Source organism: Ovis canadensis, chromosome 16 (assembly GCF_042477335.2).
Source record: "Ovis canadensis isolate MfBH-ARS-UI-01 breed Bighorn chromosome 16, ARS-UI_OviCan_v2, whole genome shotgun sequence".
Taxonomy (NCBI): domain Eukaryota; kingdom Metazoa; phylum Chordata; class Mammalia; order Artiodactyla; family Bovidae; genus Ovis; species Ovis canadensis.
The window spans coordinates 50,814,867-50,840,551 of NC_091260.1; the positions used below are offsets into that span (position 1 = coordinate 50,814,867).

General features: G+C 41.9%; 1 protein-coding gene across 2 annotated transcripts in view; it reads right to left on the minus strand.

Annotated features, from left to right (window-relative positions):
- Window positions 1-304: 304 nt before the first annotated feature.
- Window positions 305-25,685, minus strand: part of SLC1A3 (solute carrier family 1 member 3) — an 80,637-nt gene continuing 55,256 nt past the window's right edge. For both annotated transcript variants that reach the window (XM_069555884.1, XM_069555885.1), the window contains 7 exons: window positions 15,980-16,184; window positions 12,822-12,864; window positions 9,478-9,770; window positions 6,060-6,293; window positions 5,260-5,454; window positions 4,225-4,359; window positions 305-2,597 (listed from right to left, as the gene is read on the minus strand). In XM_069555884.1, the coding sequence (XP_069411985.1) occupies window positions 2,393-2,597; window positions 4,225-4,359; window positions 5,260-5,454; window positions 6,060-6,293; window positions 9,478-9,770; window positions 12,822-12,864; window positions 15,980-16,184 (1,310 nt within the window). In that variant the 3' untranslated portion in view covers window positions 305-2,392. The remainder of the gene's footprint in view (window positions 2,598-4,224; window positions 4,360-5,259; window positions 5,455-6,059; window positions 6,294-9,477; window positions 9,771-12,821; window positions 12,865-15,979; window positions 16,185-25,685) is intronic.

A 25,685-nucleotide genomic window follows, 5' to 3' on the forward strand; every position in this document is an offset into this window, starting at 1 on the left:
TGAAATGAACAAGTAAATGCAGGCTGTTAAAGCAAAACGCTTCCCTCACCTCCTCCTGTTTCCAGCTTCAGTTTTAGGAGTTGGGCAGGAAGAGTATGTCCTTTCTGATTTTCTTCTGTTTGGGTTCCCTAGCTGGGCCTTCCAAGATTTTACCTAGTAAAATCTAAAAAAAGAAAAAAAAGCAAACAAACCAAAAAACTGCAAGGCATCCTTCCCAGCATTATCCTGACCTCACTGAAATACTTCCTTGAATGAAAAGTTTATTTTCCTTCAGGGAGAAGAATAATAACAACATGCAAAGATATCATGTAAAACTAATTTTTTTCTTTATTGAAAATACATCTACAAAGTAACGCTTCTCAGTCCACACTGGGTACAAGTGATATGCAGAGCCTGTGATGGGCTGGCGAGAGGGTCATCTCAGAGGATCTGCTTTCCATAAGAGATGGTTAGTATTAAGAAAGATCACACTGTGTAACAGAGTTAATTTGACATGATTAATTTTTGCTCTACTGGTGTCAGGACAGCCATGGATAATACATTAAGTTTTGTAGTGTATTTCCCAAATAGAGTCTTGACATTAAACGGTTATTCCACCACAGCCTAATGTTACCTTTTGTACACATGTAATGCTTGTGATCTATAGAAAAATATCTCTAATTGTGTATCAGAGGATGTATGTCTAGATTTTCAATCTGTTAGCATAATTAAGTCCATTCTTCACCATTTTCAGTCAGAAACTCAAACACAGTTGGTATTGTCTGACAGCTCCCACTTCACATCTTTGACTGCATATTCCTTACAGGGTAAAAAAGAAAAAATTAATCTCCTCTAAACCTGGTAGCTGCCTTGCCTGAAACTAATGCCCCAAAGTCTTTTTTTTTTCTCTTGGAACCATGCTGACATGGCTTCATACCGATTCATCTTCTACCATTTCTCTCATGGACACAAATACAATCAAATCAAACACCACTCCAGCTTAAGATTTTTGTTTCAACACAAAGAAATATCTTGTTTTACTCATTCTGAGAACTTTTGATGAGTCAAAAACCTTTTCAAATAAGAGACCACCCACCTGACTCTGGGACCTCTAGTAGAGACAGAGCTCATTCATTTGACTTGTTTAAAATAATATAAGAAGTGACCTTATATTTTAATCTGCAGACTTCCTTAGGGAATGATTTTTGAACTGAAGAGAAAACGTGTTTCAGGTTTTTTTTTTTTTTAAAACACCTTTTCCTTAAAGATGACTTATAATCTTGGTGTTTTAAAATCCTCTGTTTATAATGTCAACCATGCTCCATTCTTTCCTGGCTGGCTCTTTAGTGTTCCAAAGTAAGACGGGTAAGCACCCTTGCTAATTGATAGTCTTACTTTTTATTTTCTAAAAGTCTATGGTCAGTTGAGGAGTGGTGGGAGACATCCTTCCCAGAAGAGTTCCTTAAATTTGGGAAGAAAGAAAGGAATACGTCCCCTCTTGGGAAGAACTAAGCAGAGTTTCATGAACAACTCCACTCCTGGAATGCCTCCAGTCTGGTGACGTGTAACTGACATTTTGGATACAGGACCTCGTAAACCACACCGCCATCCCCCTACTATTTAGAAACGTTCATTCGCAATGAATGTCTGCTTTGAAAGTCCCATGCTCCGTGGAATGATCCTTGCTACAGAACATTCTGAGGGGAACTGGAGATGTTCTTTCATTATGCCATCTGATGTTTGGACTGAAATCAATCATAAAGGCATCTAAGGAACTTGCTCATTTTATAGATGGGAACACTGAGGCCTAGAGATAAGACTTCATAACTTCCCATGGCCACATGGAAATTTCTCTTTACATGCCTCCTTACAGCTGTGCTAGGTGTGTATTAATACTGCTACTAATAAAATAAGGACACAAATCATAAGAGAAAGGGGGGAAAAAAACAACCCTCTTAATATCCAACTAATAACCCATTGCTGATCAATTTGTTTTGTTTTGATCCTAAAACTGAATTGGATTCTGAAGGATTTTTCCATTCTGAACGTTGATTTAAAACCATGATTTTAGTCGACTATTTGAGTCTTTACATTATAAGATCTATCACATTTACAGGATTGTGTGCCACAGAAACTTGTAAGATCTGATCAGGACTATTTTTGATCTCAGTACCTTATTAGATAAGACTAACACAAAATGACTTAAAGATTTCAAGGGTGGGATGAAAACTATACATTTTGGCCACTGCAAAATCCTCCCTTGATTTTGGATGAATAGGTCCCAATCCTGTCAGGGCAGGGAGGAGAAGGGAGGGAAGGGGCTTACTGGCGAGAATGAGTTGTAATGAGATGGAAACATTGAATAATGGTTTTCAAACACCTGGAGCTCAAGGAAGTATTTCTTTGTGTTAGTCTACATCTTGGTCTCACTGTCCATGGATTTTTCAATTTCGCTTTCCTGGGAAATCAGCTGATATGGTTTCTTCATTTCATTCTCTTCAATCACTGAGTTACCCATTTCGACATCCCGGTTCTTCAGTTCGTGTCGTGACAAGTGTTCAACAATGCCGGCTCCCAGAGAGTCTCCCAACACGTTGGTGGTGGTGCGAAGGCGGTCCCTGGGGAAGAGCACGGAGGAGTGAAAAGTGAGGCTCCAGTAAACGTCAGGAGCTTTCAGCTCATGTTCTGAACTAGCCAGCTAAGTCACTGGGGGCTTAAGTTCTGCTTCCCTGTCTCCTTCTATTTAAAATTAATCTTTGGTTCTCTTTCCTTCCTTTTACCAGAAGGTCTCAAATTGAACTCTAGAGACCCCTGGGGGTCCCTAAGGCAAAAACAATTTTCATAATAATGCCAAGATATTATTTGGCCCTTTCTGTCTCACTTTCCCATGAATGTCTATCTAGTGGAGTTTCTAGAATACTACAACATAACACAAAATATAACAAAAGAGATTGAAGGCAGAAGCAGTTAGTCTTGTATTAAACTAGATTTTAAGGAGATTTTCAAAGATGTAAAATGGTGTCATTCTTTTCCCTAAATTTTTGGTTTGGAAGATGGTATTTTTTCAGAAAAACGTTATATATGTTAACATGTAATGAATTTATTATTGTAATCTTTAAAAGCATTTAACATTTAAAAAATGCCCAAGTTTTTCTAACATGATGGATATTGATAGATATGACCCATACAGATAAAAAAGTTTTGGGAGTCCTCAGATTTTTAAATGTAAAGGGGTTGAGACTAAAACCTTTGAGAACCACTGGTTTATGCTATAAAAGTCTTCACATCAATCCAGTAGGACTGTGGGGCAGATAGTGGGCCAAATGCTTCCTACGTACCACTGCATTTAATCCTCATTAGCACCACTGAAGACATTCCTGTCTTCATTTTACAGAGGAGGAAACTAGGGTGGCTGGGTAACCTCCCAGGATCACACAGGGGCAGGGCACAAGCCCAGATCCAAGTGACTGTGGATCTCATGCTTCAGTTAATTACCTCCCTCCTCCCCCACCTTATAGTGCCTTGAGCACCCTGAGCTTCTGAGGTCATTGGATCTAGCTCACAGCGTCTATATAGACTCTAGCACCTACTGCGTCCTTCTAGGCATTCAACCTGGGCATCCTGGGGAGAGATTCTGAAAGTGGAAGGGAAAGAAGAGGAGTGGAATGTGTCAGTCGTAAGGGTGAGGGGAAAAGGGCAGAGGGATGGGCCCTGGAGGTTAGGGTCTAGGGTACTGTTCTTGGAATTTTCCCCAGAGCCAAAAATCAATTCCACTTAATAACGCCAGCTCTCTTTCCATTGTCTTTGGGGACACCCCGCTCCCTGCGGGGATCAGATGGGAACATCTGCCCTGTATTACGCCATTGGAATGGGAAGCACAACGAGAAAGTCTGTCACAGTTCTGTCCCGGCCGCCATGGGGATGTGTTGTGCAATTCAGAACTGACTTCGCTGATTTATGTTGACTTTGCAGACAGTGGGTTTCCCAATCCCCAAATGGCTTTATGGAGTGAGAAGTGTAACAGCCAGATGTGCCCTGTGGGCTGATAAGGGGGTGAGTGTGCTTAGAGTCTGGGACTCAGGCTCCAGATAGCCGCCGGGATCAGGCAGGGAGCACAATAATTACAAGCCAAGCTGAGCCTCTTCCTGGAGCCCTTTGGCAGGGGTGCCAGGCTGCCTGGTGTCCTAAGATGACAGAGGAGCCCCCACGACGGCAAGCCGGATGATGCAGTCCGAGTGTACTCACAGGAACCAGTCCACTGCGATGATGAGTGTGATGTCGTCGGTGGGCAGGCCCACAGATGTCAGCACGATGACCATGGTGACCAGGCCTGCCTGAGGAATCCCAGCTGCCCCGATACTGGCAGCCGTGGCTGTGATGCTGTTAGAGGAAGTCCCCAAACAGAAAACCTTTGTTTAAATCTCCCCAAATAGAGAGCAGACCCTATAAAACATGCACAGTGGTGCTGTCTGACTTGCCAAATTAAGGACACACTTTAGAAAAATGTAAATGAGATTGTTAAAAAAAAAACCCCACTGAGTTAATAAGCATATTAACTAATACTTATCAAATGCATATTATGCGCCTCCTGATATGTGAAGCATGGCTTACCTCATTTGCTTCTTGCAACAACCCTTCGAGAGTTGGTCCTACTATTACAGCCTTTTCTAAATAAAGAACCTGTACCTAGATATTGGGTTGGCCAAAAAGTTCTTTTGGCCTTTCCCCTATGATGTTATAGAATACTTCCTCATGTACCTGAAAGTATTCTGTAAGGTCTAAAATACTGTACAGTTACAATAACAATTTATTTCTAATAATTCCTCTATCCAAGCAGAGGATTGTAAGGGATACTGAACTTGTATGGCTACTGTGGTCAGGAAAAAAAAATCAAATTTATGAATTCAAAAGCAAAATGATTTATGAACAAAGTTCTGTAGCACTATCAATATTTTTTACAGAGGCGATGTGAATTTCATTTGTAAGGCACATAACCTGTCTGGAACTCAGTTTGTTAAATATCTGTTTGATAGGCTTATGTGACAATGTGAAAATGTTTTATGAGTAGATATAAAGTGGTATTCATAAAGTAATAAGTCTGTGGAAAAGACTGTTCATGGTTCCCTTACATTGTCCCCCTTGTATAGTACCAAGCGTTCTATAGAGTAAAGGACCAGAGCTTGTGTCATCCTGGGTGTTACCTCATCCGGGTGGCCCTGATCACTAGCTCATCACTTAAAGGCATTCTTAAGAAAATGTCATGTAGAATATTCCTTGTACCTGATTGTAATAATCTGTCCAAAGTTCAGTTCGAAGTTGTTAACTTGAGCAATGAAAATGGCAGCCAAGGCCTCATAGAGGGCGGTCCCATCCATGTTGATGGTGGCCCCTACCGGGAGCACGAATCTGGTAACGCGTTTGTCCACGCCATTGTTCTCTTCCAGGCACTTGAAGGTGATGGGTAGGGTGGCGGAGCTGAGCACAGTAAAACGGGACATGTCAGTTGACCATCCTGACATGTGAAGCATGGCTTACCTCATTTGCTTCTTGCAACAACCCTTAGGGAGTTGGTCCCACTGTTGTGCCTGTCTGTTTTAGTACTTTGGACACAGAGTTCCTTCCTCTCCCATATTCTAAATTAAAGGGAACCAAGTCAGCACTACTATAAATAGGGGAGCAGGATTAGGAACAGTGGGTCCTTTCACTGCATCATTTGACAGCTCTTCTGCTTCTAGGTTCCTCCATGAGGCATCGCTTGTGATTACTCTCCAACTCCCGCAAGAAGAGCCTGTGCCAACGCTCTGCCATCTCAGGTAAATGGCAACTGGACAAGGGAGATGAGAGTGGGCAGGAAAGGATAGTTGATTTCTATCTTTCCCCGAAAAGTGTGTATATATCCAGCCATTCCCTAAATCCCAAATCAGTCTGATTAGCATCAGAGTCAAAAAAGCCAATTCATGCGTCTAGACATTTAAAACCTGGAAAAAAATGTACCCTGCTACTCCAGTCTGAAGGTTCTGATTCAAAGTAAGGTTTGAAATATATTTTCTGATAGGAATAAGCCATGGATATATCTATACCTGGAGGAAGTTCCCAGAGCCGTGATGAGCGCTTGCAGCAACCCTCCGATAAAAACCCAGGGGTTTTTCCGTGTTACCAGGAAGTAGAGGAGAGGTAGGACGATGACGGCATGGATGAGCAAGCCCACGATGACTGTCACTGTGTACATGGCCAGCTGTCCCCCGATCACTCCCATGTCTTCCATCTCAACAATTTTCCCTGCAATCAGGAAGAGTATGCCCAGAGGGGCGTACCTATGTAGAAGCAACACACGCACAGTTGGAAGTCTGATTTCCAACAAACTATTCCACAGAAATTACCAAGCGATAAGAATAAGTAATTGAGAGTTGGTGTCCAAACTTTTCTGCCCAGGATACTATGAGGGCTTGCAGAAATTATGAACTTCCTTCTTTCCTTTTTTAAAATATACATTTAAATATAAACAGTACTTTAGGCTTTCCTCTCACTCAGAATTTCTTTAGGTCACAGTTTGTTTTTTTTTTTTCTTCTCCAAAGCCAAGAAAAACGGTAGGTTCAGAGGTATTGTTACTTACCTCTTTTTTCCCCTAAATACCTCAGTCACTTTGGGAGTCCTCAGATGCCATCCACTCTCCGAGCACTCCCTACCACCTCCTGTTCCCCTGCTAAATACCCTGAACAGTCAGAATCTCCTGAACCAATTTCCAGACTTCTGGGCAGGGCAGAGGGGGCAGCATTTTCCACATCAGAGACTGATTCTCAAGTTAAAGCAAGATGTATACCATGCCATTTCAGTGTTTTAGATTTGCAGTCAACTCTCTTTATCAAGGACCACTTTTATCGGTTTTTCCTATATTACAACCTTGTTATAATATTACATACGTGGTATTTATTTATTTTTTACTTAAATAAATGTACTATAAGAGGAAATTATATGTTATAGTGCAAATGAAAAATTAACACCATTTGTGATGAGTAGAAGCCAATTGTAAAATAAATTCACAGCTATCAAAGTTGACAACATGCATGTATGTACCTCCACAATCAGGTTATAAGTGCTCTAGTTAAGCAATTATTGTCCACAGGCTGCTACTGCTATTTGCAATCCTTCTTCTAGGTCTTGCTCTACATCTGAGCAAGAATTAACATCGGAGACATGCAATGGATTGTATACACCGAATCAAGGCTGTGCTGCCTGGCTTTCAACTCTCTTTGTCCGACATATGCTGTAAACTACAACCCAACTCCTATTACCATAAACACAGAAGTCGATCACCCTTCAGGAGAAGGGTCTGTTGGGAACTGTGGAGGACTTCTTTCATATTGAAAAATACAATAGTTCTTTTAAAAGCCCTTTAAAAACACAGGCCAGAAAAGTATAAGAGTACCTGTTTTCAGAAATGTAATAACTCAATGTTGAATGTGCAGGCGAAATGTACAGCTAGAAAAGCTACATGTGAGGTTCATTCAGCAGCCTTTGAATAGACTTCTTTCATAAAAGAGGTGAAAGGTAGAGGCATTTTAATAATATGAAGATAAATGTCCACTTTCAGCCCTGCCAAGGTTTCCAAGGAGGGCCCCCAGCATTTCAACGGGGATGCCTGTGGAGACTGCACTCTGATCATCTTTGTGTTTCTGACTTCATATCCATCTTGTACAAACTCCTGAAAAATGGATTCTCTGGGATTCGGTGGCAATAAAACCTAAGGATATTTTTAATCATGTTGGTGAGTGCTTTTCTTAGAAATGGATGCCTTCCTGCCTCAGGTGCCAAGAGGGAGTCTGGATTTAAAATAAAGGATAAAAGGAAAGCAACCCTCACAGGAGGTTTAAACCGATCACTGGGTTCTTCCCTGCTGGGGAGAGTTTACTTTTCCAAGGTCAATGTTCCTCTGTGGATTTAGTCTTTTCCTTTGTTTCCCGCTCTCAACTTTCTTTGAAGGAAGTTTTGTTACAAATTGTGGCTTGGCTTTCTATAACACTTCCCATGAGTCCCTCATACTAGCTGCAGAAGGGCCATTTACACTTCCTTCTTAGGACTGAAGTGGAGGAGAGGAGAGCTCAGTTTTTCTGATGGTTCAGGGGCCTCGGCCTTTGCTTTTCCCTCCCCTGGGAATGTGATTCTCACCACTTTGTATAGCTAGCTTCTCCTGGTCATTCAGAGCTCAGCAGAAAATGTCATCCATCTTTTCAGAGGCCTTTCTGTCGCAACCAAGGCAAATTTTAAGCCTCCTCCTCAGTTATTTTTTTTTTTATCATACCACATGATATTATATAAAATAAAATCTCATGTTTTATTTTATTTTTTCTCCATAGCACTTGTGACTCTAAGCATATGGTTGATTTGTTTAAGAATATAAGATCTGAACAAATTCCTACTGTATAGCTCAGGAAACTATATGCAATATTTTATAATAAACTATAATGGAAAAGAATTAAAAAAAATGTAAGATCTAGGACATCTTTGTTTTCCTCAGTGCTATATCCATAGTGCCTGGCATTAAATGCTTGGTATACATCACTTCATGGGAAATAGATGGGGAAACAGTGTCAGACTTTATTTTTTGGGGCTCCAAAATCACTGCAGATGGTGACTGCAGTCATTAAATTAAAAGACGCTTACTCCTTGGAAGAAAAGTTATGACCAACCTAGATAGCATATTCAAAAGCAGGTCCATCTAGTCAAGGCTATGGTTTTTCCAGTGGTCATGTAGGGATATGAGAGTTGGACTGTGAAGAAAGCTGAGCGCAGAAGAATTGATGCTTTTGAACTGTGGTGTTGGAGAAGACTCTTGAGAGTCCCTTGGACTGCAAGGAAATCCAACCAGTCCATTCTAAAGGAGATTAGCCCTGGGTGTTCTTTGGAAGGAATGATGCTAAAGCTGAAACTCCAGTACTTTGGCCACCTCATGTGAAGAGTTGACTCATTGGAAAAGACTCTGTTGCTGGGAGGGATTGGGGGCAGGAGGAAAAGGGGACGACAGAGGATGAGATGGCTGGATGGCATCACCAACTCGATGGATGTGAGTTTGAGTGAACCCTGGGAGTTGGTGATGGACAGGGAGGCCTGGCATGCTGCGACTCACGGGGTCGCAAAGAGTTGGAAACAACTGAGTGACTGAACTGAACTGAACTGATAGAGGAGATAATAAAAAAATATGTATTGAGTGAATGAATAGCTAATTCGTTATAAAGAAGGAATGAGCAATGGGATGCCATCAGCACTGGAATAAAGGAGTTGACATCTTTTAAAACCAAGGAAGCAAACTAATGAAAAGAGGTTCACGGATATGTTTAAGGCTACTGTCAGCCCAGAAAGTCACTGATTTTCTTATGCTTACCCGGATGAAATCTTTGCAATTGGCCATTCTGCCTGGTGGCATCTTCCTCAGAACAGAACACAAGTTGATGGCAATAAGCATCTTCTATAGAGCATACAGAGCAAATGGAAATACATACCACATGATCACTGCTACCAATCTCATGATGGCTTCGTTGAGAGAATCAAAGAACTCTCGCAGGGCCTGGCCCTGCTCCTTCATGTTTCCAATCACAAATCCGAAGCACATGGAGAAGACAACTAGTCCCAGGGCATTGACCCCGTTCACAGACCCTGGGACTGGGACTAACTCTTCTGTGATCCTCGTCAGAGTCTCCATGGCTTCTGAAACATTGTTTATCACGGCGCCCACGAGTGTTTCATTGGGCTGGATGGGCACTTTAAAGCTCCTCTTCTCATAGTTGGTTTTAAACTTAAACAGAAAAGACACAATAGTGATGAAAGATTATTTTTCTTTTCTTCTTTGTACTTTCTGCTCACGTTTTCTGTAATGATATACATTACCCTGAATTCAGAGAACTGTGTTATAGAAAGTATCTATCTATATCTATCATCTATCTAATCTGTGACAAACCTCTACTACTTCCTCAGTACAGTCACACACACACACACACACACACACACACACACACACACACTTAAATATACAGCAAATCATAACAGGAAAGAGGTTGAAGATGTTGGAGTAAACATATGCATGTTTCTGAAACCCTAATAAAATGACTATAATAGGCTTTTTAAAAATTAAAAGATCTTCACAACAATCCCTGTATCCTCTATGGGTTCATGTTATGTGCTCACTGGCAAATCACCTAACCTCCCTTTGCTCACATCCCATAGCTGCAAAACAGGGGTCACTGGGCTGACTCCACCTCACAGGGTTGTTGTAATGATCATAGTAAACAATATATGAGATCATCTGATAAATTTTAAAACACAGATTTTAATGTTGGCTAATGATACTCACAAATAAAGCTCTTCTGGAACTAGACTTAGTTGGAGATTTTGGTGAATATTATGGATTTTAATATCCCTAAACAACATTCCTCCAGGTATTCCTGATTGTATCATTTCTTAAGAAGAGGTGTTGATTGGTGAGGATGACAACCCACTTCTCAAGTCTACAGAGGAGTTTCTCTTCTTACTCAGGAAATGGTCTTGAGGCTCCCCTAATTGCCCAGTGATTAGGAATCCACCTGCCAATGCAGGGAACATGGGTTCCATCTCTGGTCCAGGAGGATCTCACATGCTGTGAGGCAACTAAGCCAGTGTGCCACAACTACTGAGCCTGTGGGTTGCAACCAGAAAGTAGCTCTTGCTCGCTGCAACTACAGAATGCTTGTGAACAGCAGTGAAGATCCAGGGCAACCATAAATAAATAAATAAATCTTAAAAGAAAAAGAGTGAGATGGTCTTTATACCAAAATTTCTGCATAGATGCCCCAGACAGAAGATGCTGACTGTATTCCTGTGGCCATTTGAAACAAACCCATCTCTCTATGATTTTAATAAGAACAGAATTTCTGGCCTTCACGTTGATGGTACTAAAGCACCAGAGAAAGTAATAATCTATGGATGCTGACTGGATCTAGAGTCTAGGGGAAGAAAGCACAGCTGTACATGGAATGTTTGGCCATCACTTTACCAAGAGTATTGGTAAAGTATGGGAGACTTTTTTTGTGCAGTGGGAAACTATCATTTCCAAACAAGGACATGACTAGCTGTCAATACTGTAGACATCCCTAAACAATCAGTGGCATTGCTGGTCATTTTAACAAAGAAACTGGCCCCCTTCTGTCTCCTATTGCAGTCAAATCTCTCTTCAACTGGGGTGCTTATGCATTTTAGTGCACCCCAATTTTAGACTGTCTAGGGTGAATTTTCAATCCCAACTAGCCTTTCCTACACCTCCAACTCTTTTCCCTAAGACAGTTTGTAGCCTACACAGAAATTGCAACCTCACTTGCATTCTGATCTAAGACAAATAGATCTGGGACGATACATTTGCTTCTCCTTCAAAATCGTGTAAGTGCTATCCAAAACCAAATATTGAATACAATAAATCTGCGTGAGTCAGCACCTTTCTGGTGCTGCTAGAAATCAACGTTTTTGAATTCGTCCTGTGCCAGCTGACTAACTGGAAGAATCAGCCCCATGGTGCTGGGGTTGGCTGGCTGGATTGAAAGGGGATTATTATTTATGGTTACAGTTGTTTTGAGTAAAAAGAGTTAGATTTTGCCTTGTCAGCCTTTTCTCTTTAAAGAAAGAATTCTGTTTGAATTTTGCAGTATGTGCAAAATTGACTATTAAAAATGGTCAATACAAATTTTAAAAAGGGAAGAAAAGTGAAGAGTGGAAAACTTGGTCTTTCACGAGGTCAGGGTTTGGTTTTGTTTATTTTACACATCTCAAGTATAAGGGTTAGGGTAAAGTGACACCATCTGGGGAAATGTTTGGAAACTACTATTTAACAACTATAATGTCTAATTGTTTCCCTCTTAATATTTTGGGTAATGAAGCTTTTTAAAAAGATTCATTTGAGGTTAGAATGAGCTTTATTCATTTTATCCCCCAATAGTAAAATGTATTTGTGTGTTCAACACAAAGAGCCAAGGGTTCCTTGGATTTGGTGCTAGAAAGAACTGATGCTCACTACGGCCTCCTGGGAAGTGTCGTATCAGCCTGGATACCGCTTTCCAGGAAGGGGAACAGAATGTAGAAGCAGAAAGATGACAGAATTTGGAATCAGCACAATAGGTTTGAATTCTGGGTCTGGCATTTACTCCTTGTGAAATCGAATGCCTGTTACATGACCCCTCTGAATGATCACAGATGAGTTGCCTCATTGATGAAATGAAGACAATGATACCCATCATATTTATGTGAGGAGTAAATATAACATTAGTGCTTGGCACAGAGCAGACATTCAATACATGACAGTGGCAATCCTTTCTGACATGGTTCCTCCTTTAGAATCCATAAGGCCCTTAACAGACTTTTAAAAAACACAACCCACTGACTTTTAAAATCAAACCCAGAAACTTGAATAATCTTCCTAATCTTTGAAGCAAGTTGTAAATATATTTTATACTGGAGTTTGTGTGCTTGGTGAGCTTTTGTGTATGGGATATGGAGGAAGGGAGAAAGTCTCCTGATTAGCCTTCTTAACAATTAACAGAGACTTAATGAGCCATTTGTATGCAAGACATATAGTGTCTGGCAACTAATAAGCCTTCAATACAAGGGAAGACTCCTCCCCCCCCTCCCTGCAAGGGAAGACCCCTCCCTCCCCTCCCAATTCCCCAGAAAACTCTAGTGCTTTCCATCTAGTTGGCAAAGGAAGTGTTTCTTATTGCAGGGAAACAGGAAAAAAAAAAAAAAGTAAATTCAATTAAAAAGACAGCCACACTCTGTTTGCCAAAGAGGAATTTCAAAGGGGAATTTATGGCTGTAGAGTATTTACCTGTTTAAAGCAAGCTTCCACCAGATTTGGAGGGAACATATTCCTGCAAAGAAAATAATGATCACTTGAAACTTTCCAAATAATAAATTAGTTCCTTAAATACCTGTTCATTGTGTGTAAGGTAAGGATTACATCCAACTAAGCGGCAAATGGAAAAAGAGAAAGATTTTGGTAGTTTTGAAATGGGATATAGGTCATCCCTAAGTGTGGTCCATGTAGTTCATATTTTTCAGTTTAAGTCCCACATTCAACTCATCTGTCCTTTTGTCAGACAAATGAATTTTTAAAATTCAGACATCAAATCTTGCTCCCAGGAAGAACCCAAGTGAAAATGGAAATGCCTTTTAGCATAAGCATTCTGGTTGACTGGGGCGGGTCATTAGGGGTCATTCAATAGGGGTCATTTTAGTATCATGCTGGGTGTTTAGGAACCAAATGTTCTGAATCAAATGTCATGGTCAGACTGTGGAATTTTATTCTCCACAAAGTCCTCCCAAAGAACACTGGGGGATGAGATAATGACTCTGAATGGTTAGAGCTTCTAGCCCTTTGGTAACCAACAGGGAGATAGATGGTCCACAGAACTTGAAGTTGGGGCCCAGGTGGCAGAATCTGTCACTTCCTCAGACCAGTGTCTGTGCTCATGGTGGGGAAGGAATAAGAGTTAGCACTCTCACTGGGGAGTTTCTAACCAGCTGTGTGACCTTGGGTGACTTGTGGCATCCATGGAGGTCTCAGTTTGCTCATCTGTTAAAGAGGAGATGGGTTTAACTATCACCAGGGCTCCAAGATGGAAGCCTGTGGAGGAGACACGACCTGGGCAGCTGGTCGGAGCCTGAGATTCCAGCAATTGTGAGTCGTCGATATGTTAAGGTTATAAACTCTTGTCTCTTCTCACTGCCTAGACCATCCTGTTCCTTTGTTCTTCCCATCTATGCTCTATTGGTCTGTTTCTATGAACCCTGAGATAAATGTTTAGGAGATTCCAAGATAAATGCTCAAACCAGGTGTATGTGGGAGGACAGGCTAGTCTTGTACTTGTCACTGGGGCAAGGAGGGGCAGAAAAGCATCTGAGAATGACAAGATGCCAGCTCTTTAAACAAGGAGTAGAAATTATACAGAAAGAGAATATAATAAAATACCCCCAGTCCAGACTACCTGAAGGTAAAGTCTCTGAAAAAAATGGTGAAAAGCTTTAATTAACTGTATGAACTAAATAAAATCAGTGTCATCAGGTGCCAACTTGGTATGAACTAAAACAGAATGGCTTACTACCTTCAGATAATTGCCATTAACTCCCTGGAAAAAGCTTTCAAGAGGGGGCTGTATAGTGCTTACACACAGATGCTACAAAGTCACCCGTGGTAGGTATTGAGAGGTGCTGCTGAAGAGGTCCTTTGTTGTCCAACTCACTCCTGAACCCACCAGCCACGGACCTATTCCTTGAGACGGCACTGAGTTGCTACGAGGAGCTGCTTTCAAATGGTCAGTGGGGAATCCTAGAGTAGACATCTAGGACTGGCCAGCCAGTCACTCTGCTAATAGGACCATTGGAAAGTAAGGAGGAAAGAGCTAGGTTTGGGAAGACAGCTTGGATGGGCTGCTGGCTGGACTGTTGAGCAGGTGGGACACCTCGAGGTCTGTGCTAGGGTATCTTCCATTTGTCCTTCTCCATCTACCTGCCATCCTGCTCTGTGCCTGCAAGGCTGCCCCCTTGCCTTCTAGCTTCCTGTTGGGTTTGTCCAGTGGGAGGGGCTGACAGATCACAGAGAGCAGTGGGAGAGAGAAGTGGATGTATAGGTTCTTCCAGCTCTCTCTCTTGGCAGGTTGGGCAATAGCTCCCTTCCTCCAAATTAGAGCTCTAGCCCCTGTCCTTGGTGGCCTTTCCCAAGGCTACAGCTTATCCTGAGTTCTAGGAATAGCTCCCTTTCTGACCTCAAAGCAACAGGTGGTAACAAAACAATTTCCTATTGCTGATAGTCCCCGAGTGTCTCACCATCACTTGTAGGTTCCCTTCACCCAGCCCGCACCTTTGCACACCCTGTTCAGTGATCCTTTTGAGCCTGCAACATGCTTCCCTCTAGGACCTGACCCATGCAAAAGCAAATGTGGATAGAGAGCAGGCAGGGAAGTGCCAGGATCAAATTTAGGCTTACTTCTCAGTTCTGTGTAAAACAGACTATATCATTGGGTCTGTTTCAAGTATTAGATAAAACTAATTTGTAATCAGTATACGGTTTGTATATAAAAACAATGCTAAAGAAGTCATCTTTTATTATTGATTTGCCAAATCCTTTCTTCATAAATAGTACAAAAGGAAAATCTTAGGACAGGTGAGATCAGACGATCTCTAAGGTCCCTTCTGGAAATAAATTGTTGTGTATAACGGATGGTGATACAGATCACAAGCTCCAAATTAGAAGAGTCCAATGAACAGGCTATACTTAGGGGAAAAAATAGCCTTAAACAGTAAGACTTGAGAAAGGCAGGTCGAGAATTATTGAAAGGCATTATGCTAAGTGACATAAGTCAGAAAGAGACAAATACTATATGATTATCACTTATATATGTGGAGTCTAAAAAGTACAGCCAACTAGTGAGTATAACAAAAAAAGCAAACTCACAGACACAGAGAACTAGTGGTTATCAGCAGGGAGAGGGAAGGGGGAAAGGGCAATATAGGGGTAGAAGAGCAAGCAGTGTAAAATAAGCTACAAGGATATACTGTACAACACAGGGAATAAAGCCAATATTTTATAAGCAAAGTATAACCTGTAAAAAAAATTTGAATTTCTATGTCGTACACCTGTAACTTATGTAATTGCACAACACTATACTTCAATAAAAAATCATACACACAAAAGAACTATTGATATTAATATTCCAAGATAAGCTGCACAGTTAAGAGGACTGAGTGCTCAGATTGTGAATTCTAAAAGCACGGCTCCTAAATCTTTATCTTTTCCTTGCTCTTTTTATCTCTTTCACATGAGATCAGAAAACGGATCCTTAATTCCATTTCTGTTACATGTGATCTTCATTTCAAGCCCAGCAGGACTGGTTCAGTTGGATACCTCTTCTAGGGTTTGATCAGCTCCCCCCGAAAGAGGAGAGGTGGTCAAAATATACTCAAAAGGATGGGCTTGCAAGGACGTACCTGATCAAGTCCAGGAAGGCGTCTGCAGCTGTCACTTGTACAATTTTGCCTTCTCTGTGCATGTTTTCCTTTGTGCCCTTCCCAGGATGGATGATGATAACAATGATTATGCCAATCACCACGGCAATGATGGTCGTAGTCATGTAATAGACTACAGCTCGCATCCCCATCTTTCCTGATGCCTTACTATCTAGGGCCGCCATTCCTAGGGAAGGCAAACAGAAGGAGATTTTCAGGAAATCAGTTCAGGGAATTGTCCAGTGGAAGGTAATGGGAAGAGCATTTCCTTTTTCACTCCCCAACCCTCTCCCACCCGGCAATGGGATTTTATACATGTTATGAGAACTTGGCACCAATTTGAATCAGGGCATTGCAAAAGGTGAAGGGAAAAAGCCATAGAATGGCTAGGCACCAGCTGTGTCAGCTAACACGTGATCACCCATTTTCTGGCCCAAGAGTTGATTTCACATGACTCTCTGATGGTTTGAAGGGGCAATCAAATTCTTTCCTAGGTTGCTACTAGTTGGGGAAGCTATGAGTGTGAATTAGTGAGTATGGTGTGTTTGTGTGTGTATGTGTGTGTGTGTGTGTGTGTGTGTGTGTATGAAGAGATACCTTAAAAAAGGTTTCTGGCAGGATAATCTAAGCATATCTCAAGTTTTGAGCACTCTGCAGACTCACACAGAGTAACTACCATTAAATTTTTTTATAAGAATTATTATTTTACGTATGCACTTGTAAGTTTTTTTTTTATTTTTAATGTAAAATTCAAGCTATTATTCTATTCACTTACTGAGATATCCTCAATTTACATTTATAGTAGGCCAAAGTTCTCAAATAGCTTCTCTGTTGTTTCATTTTATCTCATCTCATCAACTGTTTTTAAAAACAGTAATTTTGGTGAGGTTCCTCTCATTTTTGCTCTGCCTTCCTCCACCTTGTCCCACAGGCCTGGCATACCTTATCTCATGTGAAACATTCTTCCCCTCTTTTTCAGGACATCTTCAAAGTCTACCTCAGGCAAGGCATGATCCTCTGTGAGAGAGGAGGCATGATGGTGAATGTTTCCCTAACTGTTCTAGCAAATGGAACACATCTCCATGCCTCTTGGGATGGAAAAAAATTGGAAATAACCCAAAACTCTCAAAAGATTAAGTTTTTGTAATCATAATATGGGCTCTTCTGTTTCATTAACCATTTCCTCATTTGTCTTTTTTCTTTCTCACCCCCAAACTCCCTAAAACACTAAGATTCAATTATAGCATCATCTAATCGTAATTAATCAAACTATTTTATTAGGCAAAATCATAATTTTATAAATATATTAAAAGTTTACACTGTAGCTCAATGATCGGTATCAGACTCTAACAGTGGTTCAATATGTAGGTAGTGACTCTGTTTATATCAGTGTATTTAGAGTAAGGTAAAGTATATTGGATAATGTCCATGAATGCCAGATAACTGACTGGATTTGCCCCCAAATCTTGATAATGGTAATGAGCTTATATGGGAACTGAAGCCATGATCTCCAATTTATAATTTCATGTGTATTTGAATCAAATCATTCATAATTTTCATAATAAGCATGTAGTACTTGCTATATTTTTATTTTTAACAACAATCTATAAGGCAGATTAAAAAGCAATTAAGCAAATTTCTCAGTTCTTAGTTAATACCAAGTAAAATGAAGTGGGAACTTGAGCCCAGATCTTGTGTAACTGAATTTAGTGTACTTTCTGCCCCTGAAAAAACCACCTACAGCTCCCACAAATGAGAAGGCCAATTTTGGTTTTAAGGCAGTGAAGTTAGCTTCTTTCATCCTTGCCCTAGGCTTCTTGAAGCCTAGGGTTAATACCCACTTGTGGGGTTGGCGCCACTTCAACACTTTACCATCATTAGATATGGGCTAATCTGTTCTCAATCCACGTGGTCCCATCCCCCCAGGTTCATCCGCAGGTCTCCTATGGTGTCTCAAAATATCTTGGCTTTCCTGCGCTTGAAATCATTTCTCCCAGAAGGGGCCCACTCTCTTTCCCATCATTGCCTGAGCTCGTCACCACTGAAGCCTGCAATTCTTCGGCGGGCGAGTGGTGTGGGCACAAAAGGCCGGATATCTCTGCTAGGGGTACCAGGCGGCAGTATTCTCTTCCTCCGAGATGCTTTCTTTCCCTCTCGCCTTCTATTCTGTGGTGCTGTTCCGTTCTCACGCCAACTCTTCTCTGCCGCTCCTGCCCACTACTCCCGACCTATAGCTATTCAGAGAGAGCGCTAAGTGGTCAAGGCACAGCACTGGAAACCAACGTGGCAGACAAAGGGGGAGGCTTAAATCTCCCTCCCTCCCACCATGGGGGAGGGCTGGGGACTGTTCCTCCGGAATTCACAGCTACAGGGCCATCAGCTCTAGGAAACAAAGTTTATAGGTTTTTTTTTTTTCTTTTCTAAAATAAAGTTAATTTAAAAAAGAAAACCAATGAGTATTTACTCCATACTTTCCAACTGTGAAATAGATGACGACAAACACTGAAGCACTGTTTTTTTAGCAATGAGCCCAGAAGGAGAATCGATGGTCAAATGAGAGGCCTCACCAACCTCTGCATATTGACCCTGATCCTGTGAAAGAGAATAAAGCAGCAACTGCTAACGTTTTAGAAAAGGCAGGGGTGTGTGTGGGTATCTTTATTAACCACATCTCAGTGGAGATCCTTCTTCTAAAAGGGTCTGGTGTCCCAGACGGGGCTGCTTGCTGACTTCTGCTCTGGGGACCCCAGTGCCCCCTCCCCTCCTCCTTCCAACTCTAACCTCTCCCCTTTTCTCTGAGGAGAGTCTGTCAAACTGAAGGGACCGCTAGAAGCAAAGCCACACACTGTCATCAGGGCAAAGGTAGGATGGGTGTGGGCAATCTGTCACAATACTGGGCTGCAAGAGAACAGCCGTGATGCTGGAGGAGCAAAGGCAATGGAGGAAAGGCTCTGGAAGGCGAAACTCCACACAAGCAGGCTGTCATTCTCCCTGTCTCTCACTCCAACTCTGGGGCATGTCCTTTCTCCAGCCTCCCGAAATTCCAGACAAAGCGCGGCACACAAATGTCAGAGTGTCTGGGCACAAGGGTAAAGCACTAAATCACTTTGTAGAAAAGGGAACTCTGGCAGGAAGTGCTCTAAATGTTTGAGAAGGAGGAAGTCTGCATGGAGCCTCGACATTTTAAAATATATGGAGGAAAAGGGCACTGGGGTGAGGGTGAACGAGGTCTCTTGGGTATGCAGGTACTAGTGGGAGTATGTTATGACAACTATGAGTTCATCTAAATACGTATGTGAGAAACACATTCCAGGGCAAGTAGTAAAGATAATGATCTTAACTGGTCCCTTTTTCTGCATCTGATCTGGGCTTAGCTGAGCCAACCCTATTCAAGATATCCTGACATCTTTATTATGAAAACAATCTGTCATCGGAATTGAGATCCTCTTGAACCCCAAGAAATAGTATACTATTAATTACAGCTCTGTCATAGTTCTTCCAATTACAATGACATGTTTGTAAGTTTATATGCTTTGTATATTTTGAGTTAACTTTTGTGCTGATCCACTAAATCACTCACCAAATTCTTCCTCTCACCAGTGGCACATCTAATTTCATGACAACTGTATGTTGCAGATATTGTTGATACCATTTTAAAGGTAAAGAGACAAGAGACCAGAGAAGTTAAGTAACTTGCCCAGTGTTGCACAGCTAGTAAACAGTAATGGCAGGATTTGAACCCATACTCAAAGGGAGTACCCTTTCTACTATATCTCAGTCCTTATGCACAAGCTAGGAGTCACCCACATTTCATGCGTTTTTATCCATATTAGCTTTCTCTAACTTTATTGCATTTGAGTTCAATGTTGAAATGAGCCATCCGGCTAGAAGAAAATTGCATACATGGAGGTAACTGTGGAAAAACTCTGACATTCCCCCACCTTGGGGGGAAGTGGACCACACTGGTCACCAGAAGGACTAGCTAGAGCGCAGATCAATCCGTTCAAATTCCTTATCATTCCTAGAAAAAGAGCCCAGAATATGTTCTAATGGAGCATTGAGGATCATGGATATTTGCTGACTGTGGGCACACAGATCTTGTCTTCTTTTCTAAAAACAAACCCATCAAATACCAGTTGTCAACAAAGTAATCAAGTCAACTATACTCCAGTAGAAATTGATTTTTAAAAAGTAATTAATCATTCATGTCTGCAAACCTATTATATGTTTACCCATGAGTTAAGCATCTAAAAAAGACTGAACAAGACATTCTCTAGAATGCAAAAGATTTAGACTTTGCTTCAAACACCTGAATATTTTAGGCAGCAGTCACTCTGAAGAGAGAGGAAGAGAGTTTCTTAATGCAAATGGGTCAGTAAGCATTTACCTCTTTATTTATGAAGATAGTGTTTAAGTAATCAGTTTAGCACAACAAAAATGCATGAAATTCACGTTTTGGGGCAAGATGGGGATGGGGAGGGAGTGTTCAATAAATATGTATATGGAACTCTGTAAGTCTATTGTAAATTAGATTTCTTCTAGTATAATATTTGGTATGACTTATTGGATAAATGAAATATGTATTCAGTCAAGTATTAAAGGGTAACATATAAATAATGTCAAGTTCCTAAGGCTTTGCATGGATTTTAGTCTCCCATCTGCTAAAGGCCTGTCTAAAACATTAATGGGTCTCAGTATATTCCTCCAATGATTCCTGTTTCTGGCTTTGAAATGTGAAATCTAAAGAAGAAGCCTTCTGTTAAGACTGCTCTTTCTACTCACCCTGATGGTGTTTCATTGTTCTTTCAGGGCCACTGGATCAGGCCCAGAAAGAAAGGAAAAGGGAGGGGGTGGCAACTGCTGCCTCAAGAATATTGCTCTATTTTAGTTTTTAGTTTAATTTTAGATATACTCCTTCTCTACCAAGGGTTTCTCAGACACTCATCTAATGAAAGCTGCCTGTTCCTAAGCCTCCTAGAATTTTAAGATGGGCAAACTTATAACAAGGAAATCAAGAATGAGTGGTAGTATATGCCATATTCATTTGAATAAAAGGTAATTTTTTTTTCCAATAAGAAAGTTAAACTCTAAAAAATACAATGTACTTCATATTTACAGGCTGAAAAAGGAGCTCTTGTGTCCTAAAGCATCTGCCCATCGCTGGAGCAAGGGCACCCTGGACCCTCAGCACACACAGCAGAAGAAAAAGCTCTGAGGAAAGGTGTGAGGGGGTGGTAGTGAGCATGAAACAAATTGCTTTAAATCTCCTTCTAAAACTATGTGAAGTTTTTTTCCTACCGGAATATTTTCTTCCAGCTTCTTTATAAACTAGACTGGAAAAAAAAATAAGTTTGATGATTCTAGGGGTTCTAGAACAGAAGGCAAATCTTAGTTAGGTTAGAAATTGTATCATAATTCTGCATCACAATGAATAAGCTGGTTAAAGCCTTAGAATTTAATCGAAGAGTCAATATTTCAAACTACTTAAGGCCAACCTCAGGCATTTTCAGAAGCACATTGTTTTTAAAAAATTGTGGCACAGTGATTAAGATTTCAGGCTCTGAGGTTAGAATACCTGGATGCTACTTCTAGCTCTGGGATGCCCTGTGACCTCTGTAAGCCTCAGTTTCCTTATCTATAGCGTGGGAATGAAGAAAGCTCCCTCTCCCTCGCCTGCTCTTTTATTCTTTGCCATCTTTAACAGGATTCACTCTTACAGATGAGCTTATGTAATTGCTATAGTCCTATCTGTCACACAGTAACAGAACAATGAGCAAATAAATGAAAAACCCAACACAAAGATGGGAATGGAAGAGGAGGTGAGGTCGAATAAGTGCTTAAGATGCCAGTCATGAAATCAATTTAGTAGGTCATGAGCTAGTATCTTTTATCCTATTAATGAAACAGGATAGAATAGAAAACGATAGTGTATCATGTAGGGTAAGAGGGAAATACTGCTTTGTGAAGTTTTTTTCAGCTGCACGTGTGTATGTCTGTGTGCAGCCAGGTCACAGTGTAAAATACATTTGTATGGTATTTGCAGGTTCTGGTTAAAAAAAAAAAAAGAGTTTGCAAACACTGGTATATACCCACGTTCAGTTGAGAGTAGAGGCTTGAAAAAGGAGCCATGAGCTATGGTCTTCCCACCCTCTCACCTTGCTTCCGTTCCCCTGGGGCTGCCCACCCACTCCACCTAAGACCTCACCCCATCTCTAACGGAGATCAAGGAAATGACGGTGCTGATTGCTGGAATCTGGTCAACTCATCTGAACAGAAATTCTACAGGCACTATAATGAAGGGAAAACTTTTAGAAAAGGTATGCTTCATGGAATTTTGAGCCAAGAAGGCTTTTACTTTAATCAGTGATTCTTGGTGAAGAGAGTTAAACCATCTTCCACAAAGAGCTGAGATGATTTTGTGGAATTCACAGTCAATTAAATCACAAATATTCTCACAGAGGTTTTCCCCCTGGCCAATATTTCCTTCCTGTTATGGCTGTTCACAGCATCACAAACCTTGGCGTTTCATTCACCTATGACACCACTTAGTTTTATGAGGTTATTTTGCCTGAGAAGGACAAAGATGCTTCCTAACAAATGTATCACTGGCATATCACTTTGTCAGCCAAGTTGATTTTTTAATTCAATTCTTGAGGCTTGTCAACAAAAGTCTTTTTTTGAGCCCTGGTGTTCACTAGTAGAATGCCATGGAAAGGTAAAAAGGAAACATTCTTTTTTCCAGATTGCTAAATAGGAAATGTAGTGGAACAGACATGATTGTCAGTAGCAGGAAAAGTTATATCATAAGTCACCTTTGATTCTCAGTGTGGTAGGACTGAGCAGACAATCCCTTTTCTCTGGCTATAGTCAGCCTTGAAAATTAACTTTCACAGAAGGGAGCAGAGAGGGGACACGGAGGCCCAGCTTCAACTTCTGCTACCTCTCATGTCCAAGAATTTCTGGGTCCTTTTCATTAACCTTGGGGTGGGGAGAATCCTTCTTTTGGGTGGGGTTTTCCAGGTGGCACTAGCGGTAAAGAATCTACCTGCCAGTGTAGGAGATGTAGAGTGGCTTCAATCCCTGGGTTGGGAAGATCCCCTGGAGGAGGAAATGGCACCCCACTGCAGTCTTCTTGCCTGGAGAATCCCACGGACAGAGGAGCCTAGCGGGCTACAACTCATGGGGTCTTGAAGAGTCAGATACATCTGAGTGCCCTCCTTTTGGGTAACCAACTGGTGAGGCCCTCCGAATGGTCGAGCTTTGTCTTCACTGCATTGTGCTGTGCTTAGTCGCTCAGTTGTGTCTGATTCTTTGTGACCCCATGAACTATAGCCCGCCAGGCTCCTCTGTCCATGAGGATTCTCCACGCAAGAGTACTAGAGTGGGTTGCCATGCCCTTCTCCAGGAGATCTTCCCAACCCAGGGATCAAACCTGGGTCTCCCACATTGTAGGCAGATTCTTTACCATCTGAGCCACCAGGGAAGCCCTTTTCTGCACTAGTCTTAACCATCCAATACAGCATAACCTAACATCCCAGCCTAACACAGCATATCCCAGCCTAACACAGCCCTGTAACGAATGGTTCCAGTAACTTGGGAACCCATCACATCAACTTCCTCTCTCTCTCAGCGTGGTCTCAGGAAACTCTCAGAAGGCCAGCTCTGAGGTTTACGTCTCACAGGCCACAGCTGCCGGCGTGAGGCCCACGGAGAGGTGATTTAGATACCCACTCACCCCACACACTAGCCCATCCTTCGCTCACGGTATTGGAATGTGCCGCACAATATGCTTTTTTGAAGAGAAACCAGGGAGTCATTCATCTTCTTTATGTGTGCTAAGCAGAGCAAGAGGGAGAGGCGAGTGGGACCCGTGATGAGCCGGGGAGTAGTGATTAGTAACAGCTGACAGCCTCAGACCAAGACCCTTTCTTTGGTTACCTCATTGTAGCAGCCGAGCACAAAGGAATGACTGTCTTCTCGCCAAGACTGGGAAACCCAGGACCACAGAAAAGAGCAGCTAAGAGAAAAAGTGAGAGTTGGGCAGTGGGGGCAAGGAGCTGATCAGATCGACTCTGAGTTAACACCTGTGGAGTCTGGCTTTGAGAAGAGACCTCTACAAGGTGGAAAGATGCACTGCTGGTGGGGAACCTTCAACCAGACCCTGCCAGAAGCACTGATGTAAATGAGGAAAGCAGGTGACTTCCCTCACAGCAGACAGAGCACGCAGAGAGCAGCAAATTGCTCTTGTTTAATGAGAGGAAGTTCTTTGAGGGCCAGAGCTCCAGCCCCCTCTGCCTTTATTCCCCCAAAGAATGATTTACAACCAACCACCAGATGAGTTGTTGGCCATTTCCATAACAGCCCTCTTTCCCTGGGGTTGCCTAACTCACCACGGAAAAGACCTTTATGTTCTGGGCATCGTACAACTTTCTTAGGAAGGTGGTGATCGAGATAGTACGTTTTCTAGCTGGCAGGATGCTGAATGGGACTGAGTTCCAGCACGGGGCCAGACTCGTCCCAAGTTAATGAAAGGGCGTCACAAGTTGATGGCAGAACATGTCAGACTCAAGGGGTGCTCTTTCTTCCCAAGGAAGGCCTGTCCCTCACAGGGGAAAAAAAAAAGAAACTGAAAGCCTCAGAGAAACTGAAAGCAACATATGGACATTAAAACCCAAATCCATCTGGCCTGGATTCCCAGAACAGTTGAAGCAGGAGTATGACTCCGGGCCTTGAAATGAGGCTGGGAAGCAGCAAAGAGTGCTGGGGCCAAAGGACTCATACAGACTGTGTGACCCAAGGTCCACCCTCCCTGCTCCAATTCCTTGCCATCAAGAATCTGGAACCATAACCCAACCTGAAATGAACTGAGGTTGAGTCTGTTGCCCGAAACTAAAATTAAGATATTTTTAATATTTCTTTATAAGAAAAAAAAAGAAAGGAAGAATTGTGAGTAAGATATGTTCACCTGGAAGCATGCTTTCTGCCTGCAGTGCAGGAAACCCGGGTTTGATCCCTGGGTCAGGAAGATCCTGGGGAGAAGGGAATGGCAACCCACTCCAGTATTCTTGCCTGGAAAACTCCATGGACAGAGGAGCCAGGCGGGCTATAGTCCCTGGGATCACAAGGAGTTGGACACGACTGAGCAACTTCCATTCATTCACATGCTCACCCGAACTATTTTCTGAATTAAATTCAGAATGTAGAGTCTTAGGTACTACAAAAAAGAATGCATTTCTAAAAATGTAAGTCCATGTTTTGCCCAGTTAAGAGAGTTTTCAAAATTAAGTCTTTGGGGATCAAGTTGGGGTTGAGGAGAAGAGAAAGACAGTGGAGATAAGAGAGTTGAGGGAATGGCAGATAAGAAAGACAAGAGAGAAACGGAGACTTAGAAGCCGAGAAGCGTGGGATGGAGAAACAGTTCAGAAGGTGCTTTCATCTCAGTCGGCGTATTTCTTGGGCTGTGGCCAACACCCACCCCCACTTTCCAGTTCTGATTAGTTTTCTCAGCATTTAAAAGTTCATCAATTGTTCTTATCTAATCTATCAAGGAATAGTCGCACCCAGGGGGTGGGAGATTGTGCTCCCAACTACCTGACCCAAACAATAAGGCAGTATCACTTCGCAGAGTGAAAAAGACTGTGAACTCTAGAACTGGTTGGCTCACCTCATCTCTGCCTCACAGGTTAAG